The sequence below is a fragment of the Salvelinus sp. IW2-2015 genome, linkage group LG24, assembly GCF_002910315.2.
Source record: "Salvelinus sp. IW2-2015 linkage group LG24, ASM291031v2, whole genome shotgun sequence".
Classification (NCBI taxonomy): Eukaryota; Metazoa; Chordata; class Actinopteri; order Salmoniformes; family Salmonidae; genus Salvelinus; species Salvelinus sp. IW2-2015.
Window position 1 is genome coordinate 9,681,753 of NC_036864.1, and position 17,346 is coordinate 9,699,098.

The following is a 17,346-nucleotide window of genomic DNA, read 5'->3' on the forward strand; positions in this document are numbered from 1 at the left end:
ACTGTTTTGCTGTATTTGTGTTCTGTGATGTATTTAAAGTGTAATATTGGGATGCAGACAAAAAAATGTATACATTTCAACTCTAAATCTGATATGGTACAGGTTTTTTCTTTTTTTTAATCCCATAACCATGTGTGTGAGGTGTATACTTTTGTTTCAAAGTAGATTTGTTTAAGACTACCAAGAAACACTGCATGACCCTGATACTGCCCACTGCAGTAAAAGGTTAATGCTTCTTCCTCTGTATGTTTGACGTTAAGAGTTGCAGAAATCCACACTGAAGTGTAAGAGTATAGGATAAAACATTCAACTCAGGTGCAAGTTATGGTTTTAACCTCCGAGCCACAGACTTCTTCACACTTTTTATACTCTTTGTAATTTTGACATCGAGAGTTGCAGAAACGTACACAAACACACACACAAGATATTTGAACCTACAAATTCTTGGCTGCATGGTATTGTTTAAACCGCAGAGCCACATACCTCTTCACACTTCTTACAATTCTCTTTGTATAATTGACATAGAGTTTTGAAACGTACACTAAAGCACAAGTTGTTTGGGTATTATATATTCTCACTAACAATTGCAGTATTGAATCTTCAGAGGTGAGATACTAGTAAAGACTTACTATATAGCAGCTTTCTTTTAGATGATAAAATATACAGTGGTAAACAACCAATAATGTTGAAGAAAATATATCCAACTCAAATGGAATGGTTTTGTACCTTTTCAGTTGCAAGCATCCTTAAACTCCCTCTCTTTACTTCAATGATTAGGCTACATTTATCACATACCATTACACACCAATGGCTGGTAGACAAGCAATCCAATTCGGATCATTTTTCCACTAATTCAGCCCCCCCCCAATAGTTGTAGTTCATTGACAAATGTATTGCTTTTTTAATGCCTTGCCTATTCTCTCTGGAATCACATACAAAACGGTTATCTTCACCTCACGAAAGGCATTTAGTGTTCATGAAATTATTATTCTAGACAACAATGTTCTAAGAATTGTTCAATTGTTCAAAGAATTGTGTTTGACCAGGGAACAATCTTAATAATAACGTTTGTATTTATTTTTAACTAGAACATGTATTATTCATTTCTCACCTTCTGCAATGCCATTGGTCTGTTACAGTAGACCTCGTGACGTTTGACGTCAAGTCCACGTGTCATAGAACTAGGAAAAAACCCGTAAACATTGAGCCGGTAAGGAGGCAGAAAATCTTTTGGCTAAGCCTAAAATGCTTACATTTAGCTTGACCGTTGTTCGACAGTAAGTAAATACCACCACCTTTCTGTTTTGTGTGCTGTATGTATAATATATTTACTAAAATGTACGTAGGCTTCTGCATTCTTGACAACCCTATTGAACCACTTCAAAGCACAGCTGTCAGTTGCCGACAATATTAGYTAGGAAGCGTGTTGCCTATTCAAATGTATCATCTAACAGTATTATTCTGTGCCAAAGCGGCTGCCTAGCTAAATCCATAGGTTTCTTATTCTGCCCACCATATCGAAGCAGTGTCACCCTGAGTGTCCTCTCTCCATAGACCACATATAAAGCCTACCTCCCATGCAGCCTCCTTGAAAGACATGCAAGTGATTAAAGCTATTAACGTTACATTCTAGAGGTGCACAAATAGCTTAAAAGTTATCTGATACTCTTTATCCTCAGAAAATTGCTGTGCATGTAATTTTCAAAATGACTATCTTCTCAATTTCACAGTGGGGAGACACAATACAACAAGGAGAAGTTGCTACAAGGTATGTTGTCATTTGTAAACATTCCAACATTGACCAGTAATGACCTTCACTCGGGAATCATGTGTGATTTAAAAACAAAGGCTGTAAGAACCAGCTATAAACCTTTCCTTGTTGCTCATGTATCAGCTAGTAGAATCAAAGTTATTGATCCTCATCTGTTTCCATGTTCACTTGAGAGGGAATGTTAAAATAATGGTAATTCACACAAACACTGACTAATCCCTTATCCAACTGGTTTTCTAAGTGTGTATACAGTTGAAGTCGGAAGTTTACATACAGTTAGGTTGGAGTCATTAAAACTCGTTTTTCAGCGACTCCCCAAATTTCTTGTGAACAAACTATTTTTTTGGCAAGTCTGTTAGGACATCTACTTTGTGCATGACACAAGTCATTTTTCCACCAATTGTTTGCAGACAGATTATTTCACTTATAATTCACTGTATCACAATTCCAGTGGCTCAGAAGTTTACATACACTAAGTTGACTGTTCCTTTAAACGGCTTGGAAAATTCCAGAAAATTATGTAATGGCTTTAGAAGCTTCTAATAGGCTAATTGACATCATTTGAGTCAATTGGAGGTGTACCTGTGGATGTATTTCAAGGCCTACCTTCAAACTCAGTGCGTCTTTGCTTGACATCATGGGAAAATCAAAAGAAATCAGCCAAAACCTCAGAAAAAAATTGTAGATCTAAACACATCTGGTTCATCCTTGGGAGCAATTTCCAAACGTCTGAAGGTACCATGTTCATCTGTACAAACAATAGTACGCAAGTATAAACACCATGGGACCACGCAGCTGTCATACCGCTCAGGAAGGAGACGCGTTCTGTCTCCTTGAGATGAACGTACTTTGGTGTTGAGAAGTGCAAATCAATCCCAGAACAACAGCAAAGGACCTTGTGAAGATGCTGGAGGAATCAGATACAAAAGTATCTATATCCACAATAAAACGAGTCCTATATTGACTTACCCTGATAGGCCGCTCAGCAAGGAAGAAGCTACTGCTCCAAAACCTCCATTAAAAAAAGCCAGACTACGGTTTGGAACTGCACATGGGGACAAAGATCGTACTTTTTGGAGAAATGTCCTCTGGTCTGATGAAACAAAAATGGAACTGTTTGGCCATAATGACCATCGTTATGTTTGGAGGAAAAAGGGGAGGCTTGCAAGCCGAAGAACACTATCCCAACTGTGAAGGACAGGGATGGCAGCATCATGTTGTGGGGGTACTTTGCTGCAGGAGGGACTGGTGCACTTCACAAAATAGATGCCATCATGAGGGAGGAAAATGATGTGGATATATTGAAGCAACATCTCAAGACATCAGTCAGGAAGTTAAAGTTTGGTCGCAAATGGGTCTTCCAAATCGACAATGACCCCAAGCATACTTCCAAAGTTGTGGCAAAATGTCTTAAGGACAACAAAGTCAAGGTATTGGAGTGGCCATCACAAAGCCCTGACCTCAATCCCATAGAAAAGTTGTGGGCAGAACTGAAAAAGCGTGTGCGAGCAAGGAGGCCTACAAACCTGACTCAGTTATACCAGCTCTGTCAGGAGGAATGGGCCAAAATTCATCCAACTTATTGTGGGAAGCTTGTGGAGGCTACCCGAAACATTTGACCCAAGTTAAACAATTTAAAGGCAATGCTACCAAATACTAATTGAGTGTATGTAAAATTCTGTCCTGTCTGGTCCAGCGACGGTGGGTTTGTGCCCATAGGCGACGTTGTTGCCGGTGATATCTGGTGAGGACCTGCCTTACAACAGGCCTACAAGCTGTCAGTCCAGCCTCACAGCCTATTGCGGACAGTCTGAGCACTGATGGAGAGATTGTGCATTCCTGGTGTAACTCGGGCAGTTGTAGCCATCCTGTACCTGTCCTGCAGGTGTGATGTTCGGATGTACCGATCCTGTGCAGGTGTTGTTATACATGGTCTGCCACTGCGAGGACGATCAGCTGTCTCCCTGTAGCGCTGTCTTAGGCGTCTCACAGTATGGACATTGCAATTTATTGCCCTGGCCACATCTGCAGTCCTCATGCCTCCTTGCAGCATGCCAAAGGCACGTTCATGCAGATGAGCAGGGTCCCTGGGCATCTACCTTTTTGGTGTTTTTCAGAGTCAGTAGAAAGGCCTCTTTAGTGTCCTAAGTTTTCATAACTGACCTTAATTGCCTACCGTCTGTAAGCTGTTAGTGTCTTAACGACAGGTGCATGTTCATTAATGTTTATGGTTCATTGAACAAGCATGGGAAACAGTGTTTAAACCCTTTACAATGAAGATCTGTGAAGTTATTTGGATTTTTAAGAATTATCTTTGAAAGACAGGGTCCAGAAAAAGGGACGTTTCTTTTTTTGCTGAGTTTAGAAGTACAGTAATGAGGGAAATGTTTGTTTCTAGCCTAGTAGCTGATTTGGTTGTAGGTGTGGAGATTAAGACAATGTTGTCATTGTTCACACATCCTTATCCTTTGTCAGACTGCAGAAATCATTATGAGGAACAATGTTCACTCCTCGGGTGTTGAAATGGTCTTTGACCCGTTACTCAGAGAGAGGGTAAGTCTTTCATATGCCTCCTATTGCATGTATGTAGTATACATTTGATCCAGCCCAGTCTACCTCAACAGGGACCTTAGAGTTTGACATTCAAATACAATGCATAGAAAAGTATCATCAAAGTGGTTCATCAATCATACAGGGTTTTGGGATCGCAGAAGGACGGCCCAAGGAGGATCTAAAGAACATGGCTAACAGAGCCGGCCAGTCGTGTCGAGACTATACTCCTCCAGGAGGGGAGACCTTGGAACAGGTTAGACTGGGATCTAAACATTTAATCAGCTTTCCCTTTGGCCCTGCTGTTGGCTAGCTGCCAACAGCTCAGAGCTGGATTCCATGGCCAACAGTGCCATGCAGGGGTTCAACTCGGAACTTCAAGGCAGAAGCTCAACACATCATTAATAGATTTTTCTTCTAGGGAGATAAGTATTATTTTAGTCCTTGTATAATTTAAACGTGTGTCTGTCTCCCTCAAGGTAAGGCTGCGATGCAAGAAGTTTCTAAAGTCCCTTTACCAGCGCATGGTTGACGACCACGGCTGCTCAGGACAGAGTTCTGCTGCTGTAGGGAGAGAGGCCGGGGCCGGTGCAGCTGAGTCTGGCACAGATGGGCCCCTACCTGGTCTGCCTGACGACGGGATGGAGGGTGTCCCTCTCCATGCCCTGGTGGTGAGCCACGGGGCCTACATCCGTGTGGCTGTGAGACATTTTGTGGAGGACCTGCAGTGCTCTCTGCCCCAGGGCCTGAAGATGTCCAAGTTGTTGTCAGCCTGCCCCAACACGGGCATCAGCCGCTTTGTCCTCATCGTGTCTCCCACAGAGTCTGGCCTCTCTGCTGTCCGCTGTGTTTTCACCAACAGGAAGGACCACCTGACCTCCCGTAACATATGTTACATCACACATTAAAGATGGACAAGGCAACACAAAAGGTTTAGTCACTACTCTGTTCTGTTTAAATGTTATTTACTGTAGCTAACAAACCACTGAAAGTAAAGAATATCTGGCACAGTGACCTGTCTAATATTGATGATATGAGTTGGGGGGAGATTTTAGTAGGGTCATCGAAGAACACAAATCACCAATTGATTCATTTTTTATTTTATACACAGTAAATAAATTAAGCATTTTTGCACAGTTTATATCTTCGCCTGTTTTAAAGCTTTTTAAGTAACCTACACGTTATGTGACCTCACCCATGGTGACCTAGGCTCTTTTATGCATATGTATTGGAAGTGCCCCAAAGTGGATAGATTTTGAAGATTGGTATCTTCTACCTTTTCTGATGTTCTTGGAGTCACTATACCAGTCCTTAATGATGACTCATCACACACACTGTCACTCCAACAATGACGTGTAATGCTGACAGGTTTGACAAAAGCAGAAAAGATGCTGGCGCTGCGATGGCAATTACACACAAAAATGTACTACCTCAGTTGTTCTTTTGATTGTTTGATTGTGTATTTATTTGGCTAGAGATCGGGGTGGGTTGGCTTGAGAGGTCGGATGGTGCAGCTTGAATCAGTCTGAAGTTGGGTCCATATCCCTGTAGTGATATCATGTATCTATTTTACATAATTTTGTTCCTTTGTCATTGAGGTTTGTCTGTTTCTCCCGTTTTATTAACAAATGTAATCAGAAATTGATCACGAGAGAGTAATGAATACCCGACCACAGACAAGTACACTGAGAAGTAGAGGACACAAAGTATTATGGGAATACAGGGTAAATTATTAGCTTTTTAGCTGACAATGGACCCTTTTTACAGTAGATCATTGCTCAGTGCAAATTCTGCAGAACTATTGGCAGGATGTTTGTATATCCTGTGTGACTCGATTTTATTGTTTTTGTCATATTATACCAAAGGCAGAAAAGTGTGAGGAATGTCATTATCTTTTAAAGCCTTTACAATGCAATGTGGAGTTACCCCGGGGGGGGTTTAGGGAATGCACGTTCCACGGGTCGTCGAGGGAGACTTTGACTTTGACGTCCCTCGGGGAGTTCAGCCTTCTGGTCCATCTCCAAGGTGTCATCCAGCTCCGTCATTGCCCGGGAGTCCTCATCCTCCTCCGTTTGACCCAGCATGCTGTAAGGATCAGAAGAATCAACCACCCGGTTCCTCTTCTCCCGGTGCAAGAGGCGCTCCAGCGGCACGGTGTTCATCTCCGATAGGAAGAGGGAGGTTTGCGGTAGATTCTGACCCACCGTGTACACTTGCTTTATCCTTTCCAAGTTGAGCAGAATACCAGTTCTCCAAGAGTAGTACATGTTGCGGTGGTTTTCCAATAACTTGTGGTTAAAAAGACAGTCTTCCTTGTGGCAAACCTTGTGGGTCCCGTGTGGCTCAGTTGGTAGAGCATGGCGCTTGCAACGCCAGGGTTGTGGGTTCAATTCCCACAGGGGGACCAGGATGAATATGTATGAACTTTCCAATTTGTAAGTCGCTCTGGATAAGAGCGTCTGCTAAATGACTTAAATGTAAATGTAAAATGTAAATGCAAACAGTCTGTAAACAGATTAATTTACGCAAACAGACCATTTATAAACGTACATAAAATAACTTCATTTTCAAAGTGTTACTTGAGTGCTAAACACAAGAACACTTAGACCAATGTAAAAATGTGATATTATATTGGCTATGTGTTTGGATAAAAGTGGTCTGAAATCCGTGCGTAAAAGCGCATTTTTGGTAGGCATATGACAGAAAGAGCTCAAATTAGGAAACTTCTCTCACGAGTCTTATTCTACATGTTAAGAAAACATGTATTTCAGTTCAATGGATAATGAAAATGGGCATTTACTTACAGAGCTGAAAGGGTTTCCCAGGGCATCCATGCACAGGTAGCGGTTACTTTTGACTCCAAGTATCGCCACGCGCTCTCTTGTTTCCGCCTTCAATAAAATCACACCTGTTGACAAAATGAAATGTGTTAGCCTATAGAAGCAGATTAAAGACAAAGACTTAAAACTAAATTTCAATCAAAACCAAACGGCAAAAATGTAATAAGAACTTACTGTATGAGCCTCGAAGTGTAGTTTTGCGCAAGTGGCCATTTAAACTGATCTCAATGTAGAAATTGTTCACGTCTGAAGACGTCTGCAAACTGGCAAACTGGCAAACTTCAGCTGATCTGATGGTCCAACGTCTTCTCGGATTCCCCCAGTTGGATCCTATGAGAGGTGATGGGTTTGGAAGAGCGTCTACTAGTCGAAATCCCTGAAGAACAGCCAGTGAGAGCACAAGGACGGCGTCCCTCATCCCAGATGTATTGGTTATTTCCATCTTTTACCCCTAAAATACAGACAATGTATCCCAGAGATTTCGGATGTAGCTTTGAATTCAGCAGCAAGCTGTTGGCAAACTTCAKCTGATCTGATGGTCCAACGTTTGAGAACGGCTCAATTTAAAGGGACCCAAGTGCCACTCCTGCTCGCATCCTTTAGCCTACGCAGCGCTCGCCCCCAACGCAGATGTGGGTCTTTCTCTCGGCGGGAGGAAGGGGGTGCATCTCCACCTGAATGTTTGTCTAAAGGTATTGGTCACCAAATAACGTAGTAGTCTCCTTGAGCAATGTCTGTACAAAAGTGACGTATTTTTTCAAACATCAGCACTTTCATAACCATGATCCTTGCACTAATATTTAAATTGCATATGTCATCACAGTGTGTGCAATATAACCCTCTGTCCAGTAAGCATATTATAATAGACTTATATATTTTCTATAGATATAGAAACATATTAATCATTTCACATTGAAAAACTGACTATAGATAAGTCTATAGATAATCTATACAACCAATTCCCAAGGTTTCCTGTTCCTAATCCTATACAACATATTCCCAACAACTTTCAATGTTTTGAAAACGTAATTATATGATAGTAATTGAACATTATGGTACAATCTGTTCGAATTAAATGATAAGACAACATCTTAAACTTAGATAAATATTTGACAAATTAAAAACACAGATCTAATGTAGTGCTGTATTTCTATCTAGTATTTTCTATACAATTATAAAAACATAAATCCATGCCTGAATAATACTAATTAAGCTCCAAATTAACATTACACTGTGTGTATAGTTGATGATGACTGGGGGAGCTAGACTTACTTTGTCCAATATTACCCCTTGTGTAGAAACAACACTGCCTCTTCTTGTTTAGGTTACTTCCTATGTGAATTACACAACCATTGTCCTGTCTTCCTTTTGATTCCTACACATCTGTAATGGAACCACTTCACCATGCAGCAGATGATCTTGCCGAACAGATGTCTATTGCAGGAACAGATTACTGCTGATCCCTCCTCCTATTCATTCAATACCATTTGCAACTTCCTTTTCTGCAACTCTGGAATCAGGTGATGTTCAACAAAGGCTTGGGTTCTGATCAACAGGTCTTGAATGAATGCCTCATCTCAGGGAAGATTGATGACAGAAATGCCTTGCTGTGTCCAGACAACAAAGTTACCCTGTTGACATCCTGTGACAAGCAGTTGTGTTTGAACTTGAGTGAAGTACTGGTGTTTTCTCTTCAACCAATTGGTTTCCAGGCAAAATGCTGGATCCTCCAGTTGAACTACAGTACCACTCAAAAGTTTATTCAAGAGTTTGTCTTTATTTCATTTTTTTCCTACATTGTAGAATAATAGTGAAAACATCAAACTATGAAATAACACATATGGAATCATGTAGTAACCAAAAAAGTGTTGAACAAATCAACATATATTTTAGATTTTAGATTCTTCAAAGTAGCCACCCTTTGCCTTGATAACAGCTTTGTACACTCTTGGCATTCTCTCAACCAGCTTCATGAGGTCAGCTTAAGCTTTTATAGATTATATTGAATGAATAAGGGGGAAACATATCGCAATTGAAAATTGATTAATGTTTAAATTTAGTATTTGGCTGTTTTGGGCTGCCAGAGCCAGTCTACCTCTGAAAATAACATAAGGTTGTTGGACTTTAAGGAGTAATGGTAACGTTAGGCTCCTTAAAGGACAGATCGAAATGTACCAGGGGGGAGGGGCCTATCCAACTCAAGGTGTCATAAAAAAAATGCAAATGCAAAGTTACAATATTTCCACATGACCCTCCCCTTTTACTTTAAAATAAATTGAACACCCCCCCCCCCCTCATAGAATTTCCTCAAAATAATGTTTATGACCACAAATAACAATAACTGTAGCGACCCTGTGTTTATAAAGGTGGATATCAACTTTGCCACTTCGGCATGCTTTTGTGGCAGAGTCGATGCCATGCAGGGCTACGGGACAGACGTTTGAGGGTTCACCGACTACCACAAACGAGCTCACTTTTCCTGCCTGTTTCATTATATTATAATCAGAGCTGGCTGCAGACAATGATCAGCTAGGGGGAAATAAGATTTTAAACAGTTTGATGCCATTTATAATTATATAAAATATACTAAACAAAAATATAAATGCAGGGCCTCCCGAGTGGCGCGGTGTTCTAAGGCACTGCATCGCAGTGCTAGCTGTGCCACTGGAGATCCTGAAGACCCATGGCAATGCAAGCTGACACGGTCGACAGGTGTAAAGTGTTTCCTCCGACACATTGGTGCGGCTGGCTTCCGGGTTAAGCGGGCATTGTGTCAAGAACCAGTGAGGCTTGCCTGGGTTGTGTTTTGGAGGACGCACGGATCTTGACCTTCCCCTCTCCCAAGTCTGTATGGGAGTTGCAAAGATGGGACAAGACTGTAACTACGAAAAAGGGTTCAAATATATAAATGTGACATACAGCAATTTCATTCATTTGCAGTACATAGGAGGAAATCATACATTTATTAGACTTTAATCTATGGATTTCACATGACTGGGAATACAGATACCTTAAAAAAATATGGGCCTCACAATGTGCCTCAGGATCTCATCACAGTATTTTTGTGCATTCAAATTGCCTTAGATTAAATGGAATTGTATTCGTTGTCTGCAGCTTATGCCTGCCCATACCATAACCCCACCATCACCATGGGGCCCTCTGTTCACAACATTGACATCAGAAAACCGCTCGCCCACACGACACCATACACGTGGTCTGAAGTTGTTAGGCCGGTTGGACATACTACCAAATTCTTTAAAATGATGTTGGAGGCGGCTTATGGTAGAGAAATTTCAATTGAATTCTGACAACAGCTCTGGTGGACATTCCTACAGTCAGCATGCCAATTGCACGATCCCTCAACTTGTGACACCTGTAGCATTGTGTTGTGTGACAAAACTGCATATTTTAGCATGGCCTTTTTATTGTTCCCAGCACAAGGTGCACCTGTGTAATGATCATGCTGTTTAATCAGCTTCTTGATATGCCGCAGGTGGATGGATATGTCAGGTGGATGAATTATCTTGGCAAAAGAGAAATGCTCACTAACAGGGATGTAAACAATAATGTAACAGGGATGTAACACTGGTGCGATTGCTAACCTTTCAAACAGCAACACACAGCAAGTTAAGTTTTTATGTCAAATACACAAGTACAGTGAAATACATTTCTTGCAAGCTCTAAACATAAGCAAAATAACACATGAAAAATCTTATATGGCTGAATATGGGATTTATTGTAATTTATATAATTACAAAGTCCCTAACGTTGTAGATTACTGTCAATATCAAGTCCATTCAGACGATTCAGAAACAAAACAGAGTACGCCTTTTTCTCCACCCAGAACTGCATTTGCTTGCTATTATGACATCATGGGGATCTCAGGTATGCCGTTTTTCATCCTTAAGTACTAAAATATTTATCTAAAATATAACCCCAAAAAATAAATACATTGAAAAAAAGTCATATTTTGTTCATAATAATTTATTTTTCAAGATAAATGTCACAAACACTCACACACAGCCTACTCACAACTAACCTAATGTAGCAGCCATAAAAGAAACGCCTGAGCTGAGTCCCCACATCCGGTTTTCTGGGGAAACGGAAGCTATATCCCATCAAAGGCCAACTCAGAATTCCTCTTTAACAGTTAAGCATCCATATAAATACTAGAAATAACAATAAATGAATAGATTTAAATAAATAAATACTTTCTTTCAACTTTCTTGGGATTGGCTTTGTTGCTTGCTTTTGCTGGCCAGCACCTATCACCAACCTGTTCTTTCTGTGTTCTGATACCCTGTAGGGTGTAGGCCTGCCATTCATTCCCGTTTTAAATTAAATGTCTCACTGCAAGAAAATGGCCTATAACATGTAGGCGTACTGGCATATTAAACATTGTAGTAGGCCTAATTTTATATGGAATATGTTTAAGTTTCATCATCATAATCTGACCTTGTACTCTTAGATTTAAGTGCTGCGTTCGACACTGTTGACCATGATGTCTTTCTGGACAGACTGAAGAGGTGGGTTGGCCTCTCCGGTCCAGTTCTAAATTGGTTTAGGACCTATTTAACTGGTCAAGAGTTCTTTGTCACCCTTGGTGAACATAACTCGGAGAAAATACATATCATGTTGTTCCACAACGTTTGATTGTGGGTCTGGTACTGTTCAGTTTATATATGCTACCCATTGGCAGCGTTATCAGAAAGCACAGAATTTATTTGCACTGCTACGCAGACGATACACAACTTTACATTTCTGTGTCACCAGAGGATTTTAGCTCCACGTATAAATTATTATTTAAATACTTGGTTGGCTCACAACTTCCTCCAGCTAAATCAAGAGAAGAATGAGGTACTTATTGTTGGAGCCAAAGCCCAGAGAGAGAATCTAGCCGCACATTTTAATTCACGGGCAATAAAGATAAAACAACCAGGTAAAAAACGATGTGTTATTTCAGATTCTGACCTAATTTCAAATCACACATTAGGAATGTGACCAAAATAGCTTTTTACCACGTGAGGAACATTGCCAAGGTGCGGCCGTTTCTCACTCAGGCTGATAGAGACTCATCCATGCTTTTATTACAAGCAGGCTTGACTACTGTAATGGTCTCCTGTCTGGTCTACTCAAGAAAGCCATTAGTCAACTACAAAACATAGAATGCAGCAGCACGGGTACTGACCAAGACCAGACGGAGAGTACACATTACACCAATTTTAAAGGTCTCTGCACTGGCTGTCTGTGAGTTTTAGAATTAATTTTAAGATTCTTCTATTGGATTTTAAATCTATCCATGATTGTGCACCTCAATACATGTCAGACATACTTTTATGTTAGGTCCCTCAGGTCCAATGGCACTGGCCTTTTAACAAACCCAAAGCCGTCATAGGCTTTGGGTTTGTTAAAAGGCCAGTGCCATTGGACCAAGAAGCATTTAGAGGCATGCCAGACAACCTGAGGGGGGCCGAAACTGTGGACATATTTAAAAGAGATCAACTGTGGACATATATAAAAGAGATCTTAAAACACACATTTTAGCTTTGCTTTTCATTGGGGTCCTTTTTTGTTGTTCAGTTTGTGTCATCTTTTGTTTTTTATCTCATATTTGTTGTTTAGTAAATATTTCAGCTTCTATTTTCATAGTTTTTTTTACAATATTTTTCCTGTAAAGCACATTGTGTTGCGTTCCATGTCTGAAATGTGCTGTATAAATAAAGCTTGATTTGATAACCCAAGTATTTTCTTGTAGGCTTCTTACATTGTAAAACATTTAATAAAGTGACTTCAGCTCAACTTACTTTTTTTCTTCGAAGAAGACGCACAAATATTTCGTGTTTCAGCATGATTCTCATAAGAATCCATCCCGTAAACAGAGCGCACTCATGTGCAGAATTTGCGTCCTAGAATAAAAAAGCACGGTAACCAATAGTTACTGTACATACCCACTAGCTACTGTGCTATAGTGAAAAATGAACAAAATACAATTTTCCGTCTTATGACTATATACAAACGACTAATATGCCTGTCACGGTCAGCCTTTCACAGGTGTAATAGTTAGGGTCTGTTTCCAGACCAGCTGGAAAAGATCCAACGTGAACGCGCACACAATTTATATTCTTAAAACCAGGTGTACAACGGCAAGTGTCCTGTCCTCTTATCCCACCATTGCATTCATTATACGGGGGCTGGGAGGGGGGTTTAGGGAATGCACGTTCCACGGGTCGTCGGAGTGAGATTGGGGGGTCTCCCTGGAGATGTTGCGTCCCTCGGGGAGTTCAGCCTCCTGGTCCGTCTCCAAGGTGTCATCCAGCTCCGGCATAGCCCGGGAGTCCTCATCCTCCTCCGTCTGCCCCAGCATGTTGTACGGATCAGAAGGGTCAACCACCCGGTTTCTCTTCTCCCGGTGCAAGAGGCGCTCCAGTGGCACCGTGTTCTTCTCCGACAGGAAGAGGGAGGTTTGCGGTAGATTCTGACTCACAGTGTACACTTGCTTTATCCCTTCCAAGTTGAGCAGAATACCAGTTCTGCAAGAGTAGTACACGTCGCGGTGGTTTTCCAATAACTTGTGGTTAAAAAGACAGTCTTCCTTGTGGCAAACGGTCTGTAAACAGATAAATTTACGTAAAAACTGCAATTTAGAAACGTATATCCATTAACTTAATTGTTTAAGTGTTGCTTGAGTGCTAAACACAAGAACACTTCGACCAGTGTAAAACAAAACAAAAAAGGATAAGATATAGGCTGTGTGTTTTGATAAAAGTGGTCTGAAATCCGTGCGTAAAAGCGCATTTTTGGTTTATGTCAGGAAGGGTTCAAATGAGGAAAAAGTGCCATTCAATTATCTCACGTGTCTTATTCTAAATGTTAAGAAAACATGTATTTCAGTTCAATGGATAATGAAAATGGGCATTTACTTACAGAGCTGAAAGGGTTTCCCAGGGCATCCATGCACAGGTAGCGGTTACTTTTGACTCCAAGTATCGCTACGCGCTCTCTTGTTTCCGCCTTCAATAAAATCACAGCTGTTGACAAAATTAATTGTGTTAGCCTATAGAAGCAGATTAAAGACAAAAACTTCAAACCAAATTTCAATCAAAAAGAAACGGCAAAAGTGTAATAAGAACTTACTGTATGAGCTTCGAAGTGTAGTTTTGCGCACGTGGCCATTTAAACTGATCTTAAGGTAGAAATTGTTCACGTCTGAAGACGTCTGCAGGTGTACGTATCTTCTCGGATTCCCCCAGTTGGATCCCAGGAGAGGTGATGGGTTTGGAAGAGCGTCTACTAGTCGAAATCCCTGAAGAACAGCCAGTAAGAGCACAAGGACGGCGTCCCTCATCCCAGATGTTTTGGTTATTTCCATCTTTTCCCCAAAGAACACTGAAAATGTATCACAGAGATTTCGGATGTAGCTGTGAGTTCTGCAGCAAACTGTTTGCAAACTTCAGCTGATCTGATGGTCCAAAGTTTGAGAACGGCTCTATTTAAAGGGACCCAAATGCCACTCCTGCTCGCATCCTTTAGCCTACGCAGCGCTCGCCCCCAACGCAGATGTGGGTCTTTCTCTCGGCGGAAGGAAGGGGGTGCATCTCCACCTGACTGTTTGTCTAAAGGTATTGGTCACCAAATAACGTAGTAGTCTCATTGAGCAATGTCTGTACAAAAGTGAAGTCTTTTCTTTCACGCATAAAAACGTTCACAATCAGGATCCTTGGACTCATGTAACCTCTGTCATTTCAGTGTGTGAAATATACCCCTCTGTCCAGTAAGCATATTATAATTACCTATATATTTTTGGGAGGTATAGAAAAAAACAATGAGTCAAGGTTATGCCCTTTATTGGGTCCAGTTTTACCCATTTTATAAGGCTAAAGATAATCTATACAACCAATTCCCAAGGTTTCCTGTCCCTAATCTATACAACATATTCCCAACACCTTTCCAATGTTTTGAAAACGTAATTGTATGATAGTAATTGAACATTATGGTACAATCTGTTTGAATTAAATGATAAGACAACATCTTAGACTCAGATACATATTTGACCATTTAAAAACACAGATCTAATGTAGTGCTGTATTTCTATCTGACATTTCTATTTAATTATAAAAACATAAATCCATGCCTGATTAATACTAATTAAGCTCCAAATTAACATTACACTGTGTGTATATATGACGATGAGTGGCCCTCTTAAATAAAGTATGGTCATTGGTGCCAACTGCCCATCACAAACAATTCCACCATTACAGTTTGACCAGCAGAGGGAACCACAAGGTAATCTATGCCACAATATGGACGGCACAGGGGGTCCTAGTGTCAGACCAAATAAAATGTTTTATGTACTTGGTCCTTTTAAGCACCTGACTAAATTAATTTCCCCCTGGTGGGACAATAAAGTTCATAAAATCTAATCTTCAGACATGATGATTTCATGTTAGACACTTTTCCAAGCAAGAACTACTGCAGATTTGCCTTTGTTGTTGGTGCTTCAACATAAAAAGTGTCAACATTCTATAAGGGGGTTCAGGGGTCACATTTTGCAGAAGAGTGGCCCTGAACCTTAAAATAGAAGATCACCTTAAGTATTGCAATAGGCTGTAGAGGGCATAGTGCACTGGTCAGTGTGCATTACACACTATATGTTTGATAAGTCACTCATCTTTGTGTGTGAGGTGTTAGGGAGAGATCAACTTGATCTCTCCTAGGTGACGTGTACATTATTCTCTGTCACCTTTAACAAAGCCATCCAGCCCCGGGCTCAATAAGAAACCAAGAAAACAACAAGTATAAAACAAACGTTTATTGGTATCTCAGGAATACAGTAGAATGCTGTGCACAGCACATACGTACAAAAATAAAAGGAAAAACATTTCATATATTAGATACTTCACGTAGCCTCATCAGTTTTTCAGAATATGAATGAGCAGAAGTCTACTGTTTTACATAAACAAATTAACTAAGGGCAAAGGTGAGGTATATGTTAACAGAGAGAAGGGGCATAGGTGGAAGCTCACTCCCCTGTGCAGGGTACAAACCAAGAGAAAGAAGTTTTGCCGAAACACACAAGGAAACACATGCAGCACACTCCCAATCAAGCTTGTGGGCTTCAGACAGCTTTTAGAGTTAGCGGGCATGATAACAGATGCCTTCTCTGCTGAAGTTAAATTGACACATTTCACAAATCATTTCAAAAAAAGAACTAGAATTTATTGCAATTGTATTTTTGGTCAAGTCTGATAGGAACAGAAATCAACATGTAATCGTTTAGGCTTCCATATTTTAGTTGCCTCACTATCCGTTACCATGCTCAGACATAGAAACAGCATTTTATAAGCTACTGTAAGATACAAATTGTCACTTTTTCACAAGCAGCACTACTTTCAATATTTCCAATCTCTTGATAAGGTCACCTTGACATCTTGTTGACTATGAGGGGGCGTGCAAGCGTCTTACCACACACACCACACACACACACACACACACACACACCAACACACACCACACAACACACACATCCCCACACACCCACACACACACACACACACACTACACACACACACACCACACACCACACACAACACAACAACACCACACACCACACACACATCACTTATACCTTGTATGGTTGTGTGCTGAGGATGCATGAGGATTAGTGTTAAATGAACTCACATTGAACTTATTATACATATTTGCCTCACTTTTATCAGAACAATGTATCTGATAATTTTTGTTTTACTTTTACCAATGTTGTCAATAAACTATCCCACAGTTCTCTTATGCAACAGCAGTAACGCAAACGTCTTTAGTCTGTCTGAGACTATCTTTACCAAAGTCAACAGACAAGGATTTATTCTTCATCATATATGCTCTATTCAAATGATGTTGGCAAAGTGATTGATCATCCAGATATACCGTGTGACGTATGTCCATATTTCATCAAAAGTCAGTCTCTGTTACACCATAGTAATGCGTACGTAGTCTGCCCTTTAGTAATCGCTTCGTTCCATCTCTGAAAATTACTACCAAGGACTCTTTGTAAACTGTGAACTCGTAACTCTGACTAGATATGAAAACTCCCCTCGCTTAATACTCATGTCTCTAAAATCTTAAAACTAACACGTTCCAACCTCTCTGTAAAGACTGCATAAGTTTCACAACGTGTTTAACTAGTGAATT

General features: G+C 40.6%; 3 protein-coding genes across 9 annotated transcripts; 1 reads left to right on the forward strand and 2 right to left on the reverse strand.

Moving 5' to 3' along the window:
* Nucleotides 1-1,147: 1,147 nt before the first annotated feature.
* Nucleotides 1,148-5,335, forward strand: LOC111951274 (fructose-2,6-bisphosphatase TIGAR B-like). Of its 7 annotated transcripts, none has more exons than XM_023969315.2 (6): nucleotides 1,172-1,277; nucleotides 1,473-1,603; nucleotides 1,731-1,768; nucleotides 4,247-4,324; nucleotides 4,467-4,577; nucleotides 4,801-5,335. In XM_023969315.2, coding segments are annotated over exons 2-6 (657 nt in total). In that variant the 5' UTR covers nucleotides 1,172-1,277; nucleotides 1,473-1,602; the 3' UTR covers nucleotides 5,230-5,335. The 7 variants fall into 7 exon arrangements, with proteins under 7 accessions (XP_023825088.1, XP_023825081.1, XP_023825083.1 ...); XM_023969314.2 differs by having other exon boundaries at nucleotides 1,178-1,277; nucleotides 1,524-1,603; XM_023969319.2 differs by having other exon boundaries at nucleotides 1,178-1,277; nucleotides 1,524-1,599.
* A 908-nt stretch (nucleotides 5,336-6,243) lies between these two features.
* LOC111951372 (fibroblast growth factor 23-like) lies at nucleotides 6,244-7,603 on the reverse strand. The gene is made up of 3 exons (XM_070434726.1): nucleotides 7,336-7,603; nucleotides 7,126-7,229; nucleotides 6,244-6,645 (listed from the first exon to the last, which is right to left on the reverse strand). Exons 1-3 carry the CDS (start codon nucleotides 7,601-7,603, stop codon nucleotides 6,244-6,246), a joined length of 774 nt encoding a protein of 257 aa, XP_070290827.1.
* Nucleotides 7,604-12,636: 5,033 nt separating this feature from the next.
* On the reverse strand, nucleotides 12,637-14,662 carry LOC111951572 (fibroblast growth factor 23-like). Its single transcript, XM_023969742.2, has 3 exons — nucleotides 14,296-14,662; nucleotides 14,086-14,189; nucleotides 12,637-13,768 (listed from the first exon to the last, which is right to left on the reverse strand). The coding sequence occupies exons 1-3, from the start codon at nucleotides 14,528-14,530 to the stop codon at nucleotides 13,322-13,324; spliced, it is 786 nt and encodes a 261-aa protein (XP_023825510.1). The 5' UTR covers nucleotides 14,531-14,662; the 3' UTR covers nucleotides 12,637-13,321.
* Between the last annotated feature and the right edge of the window lie 2,684 nt (nucleotides 14,663-17,346).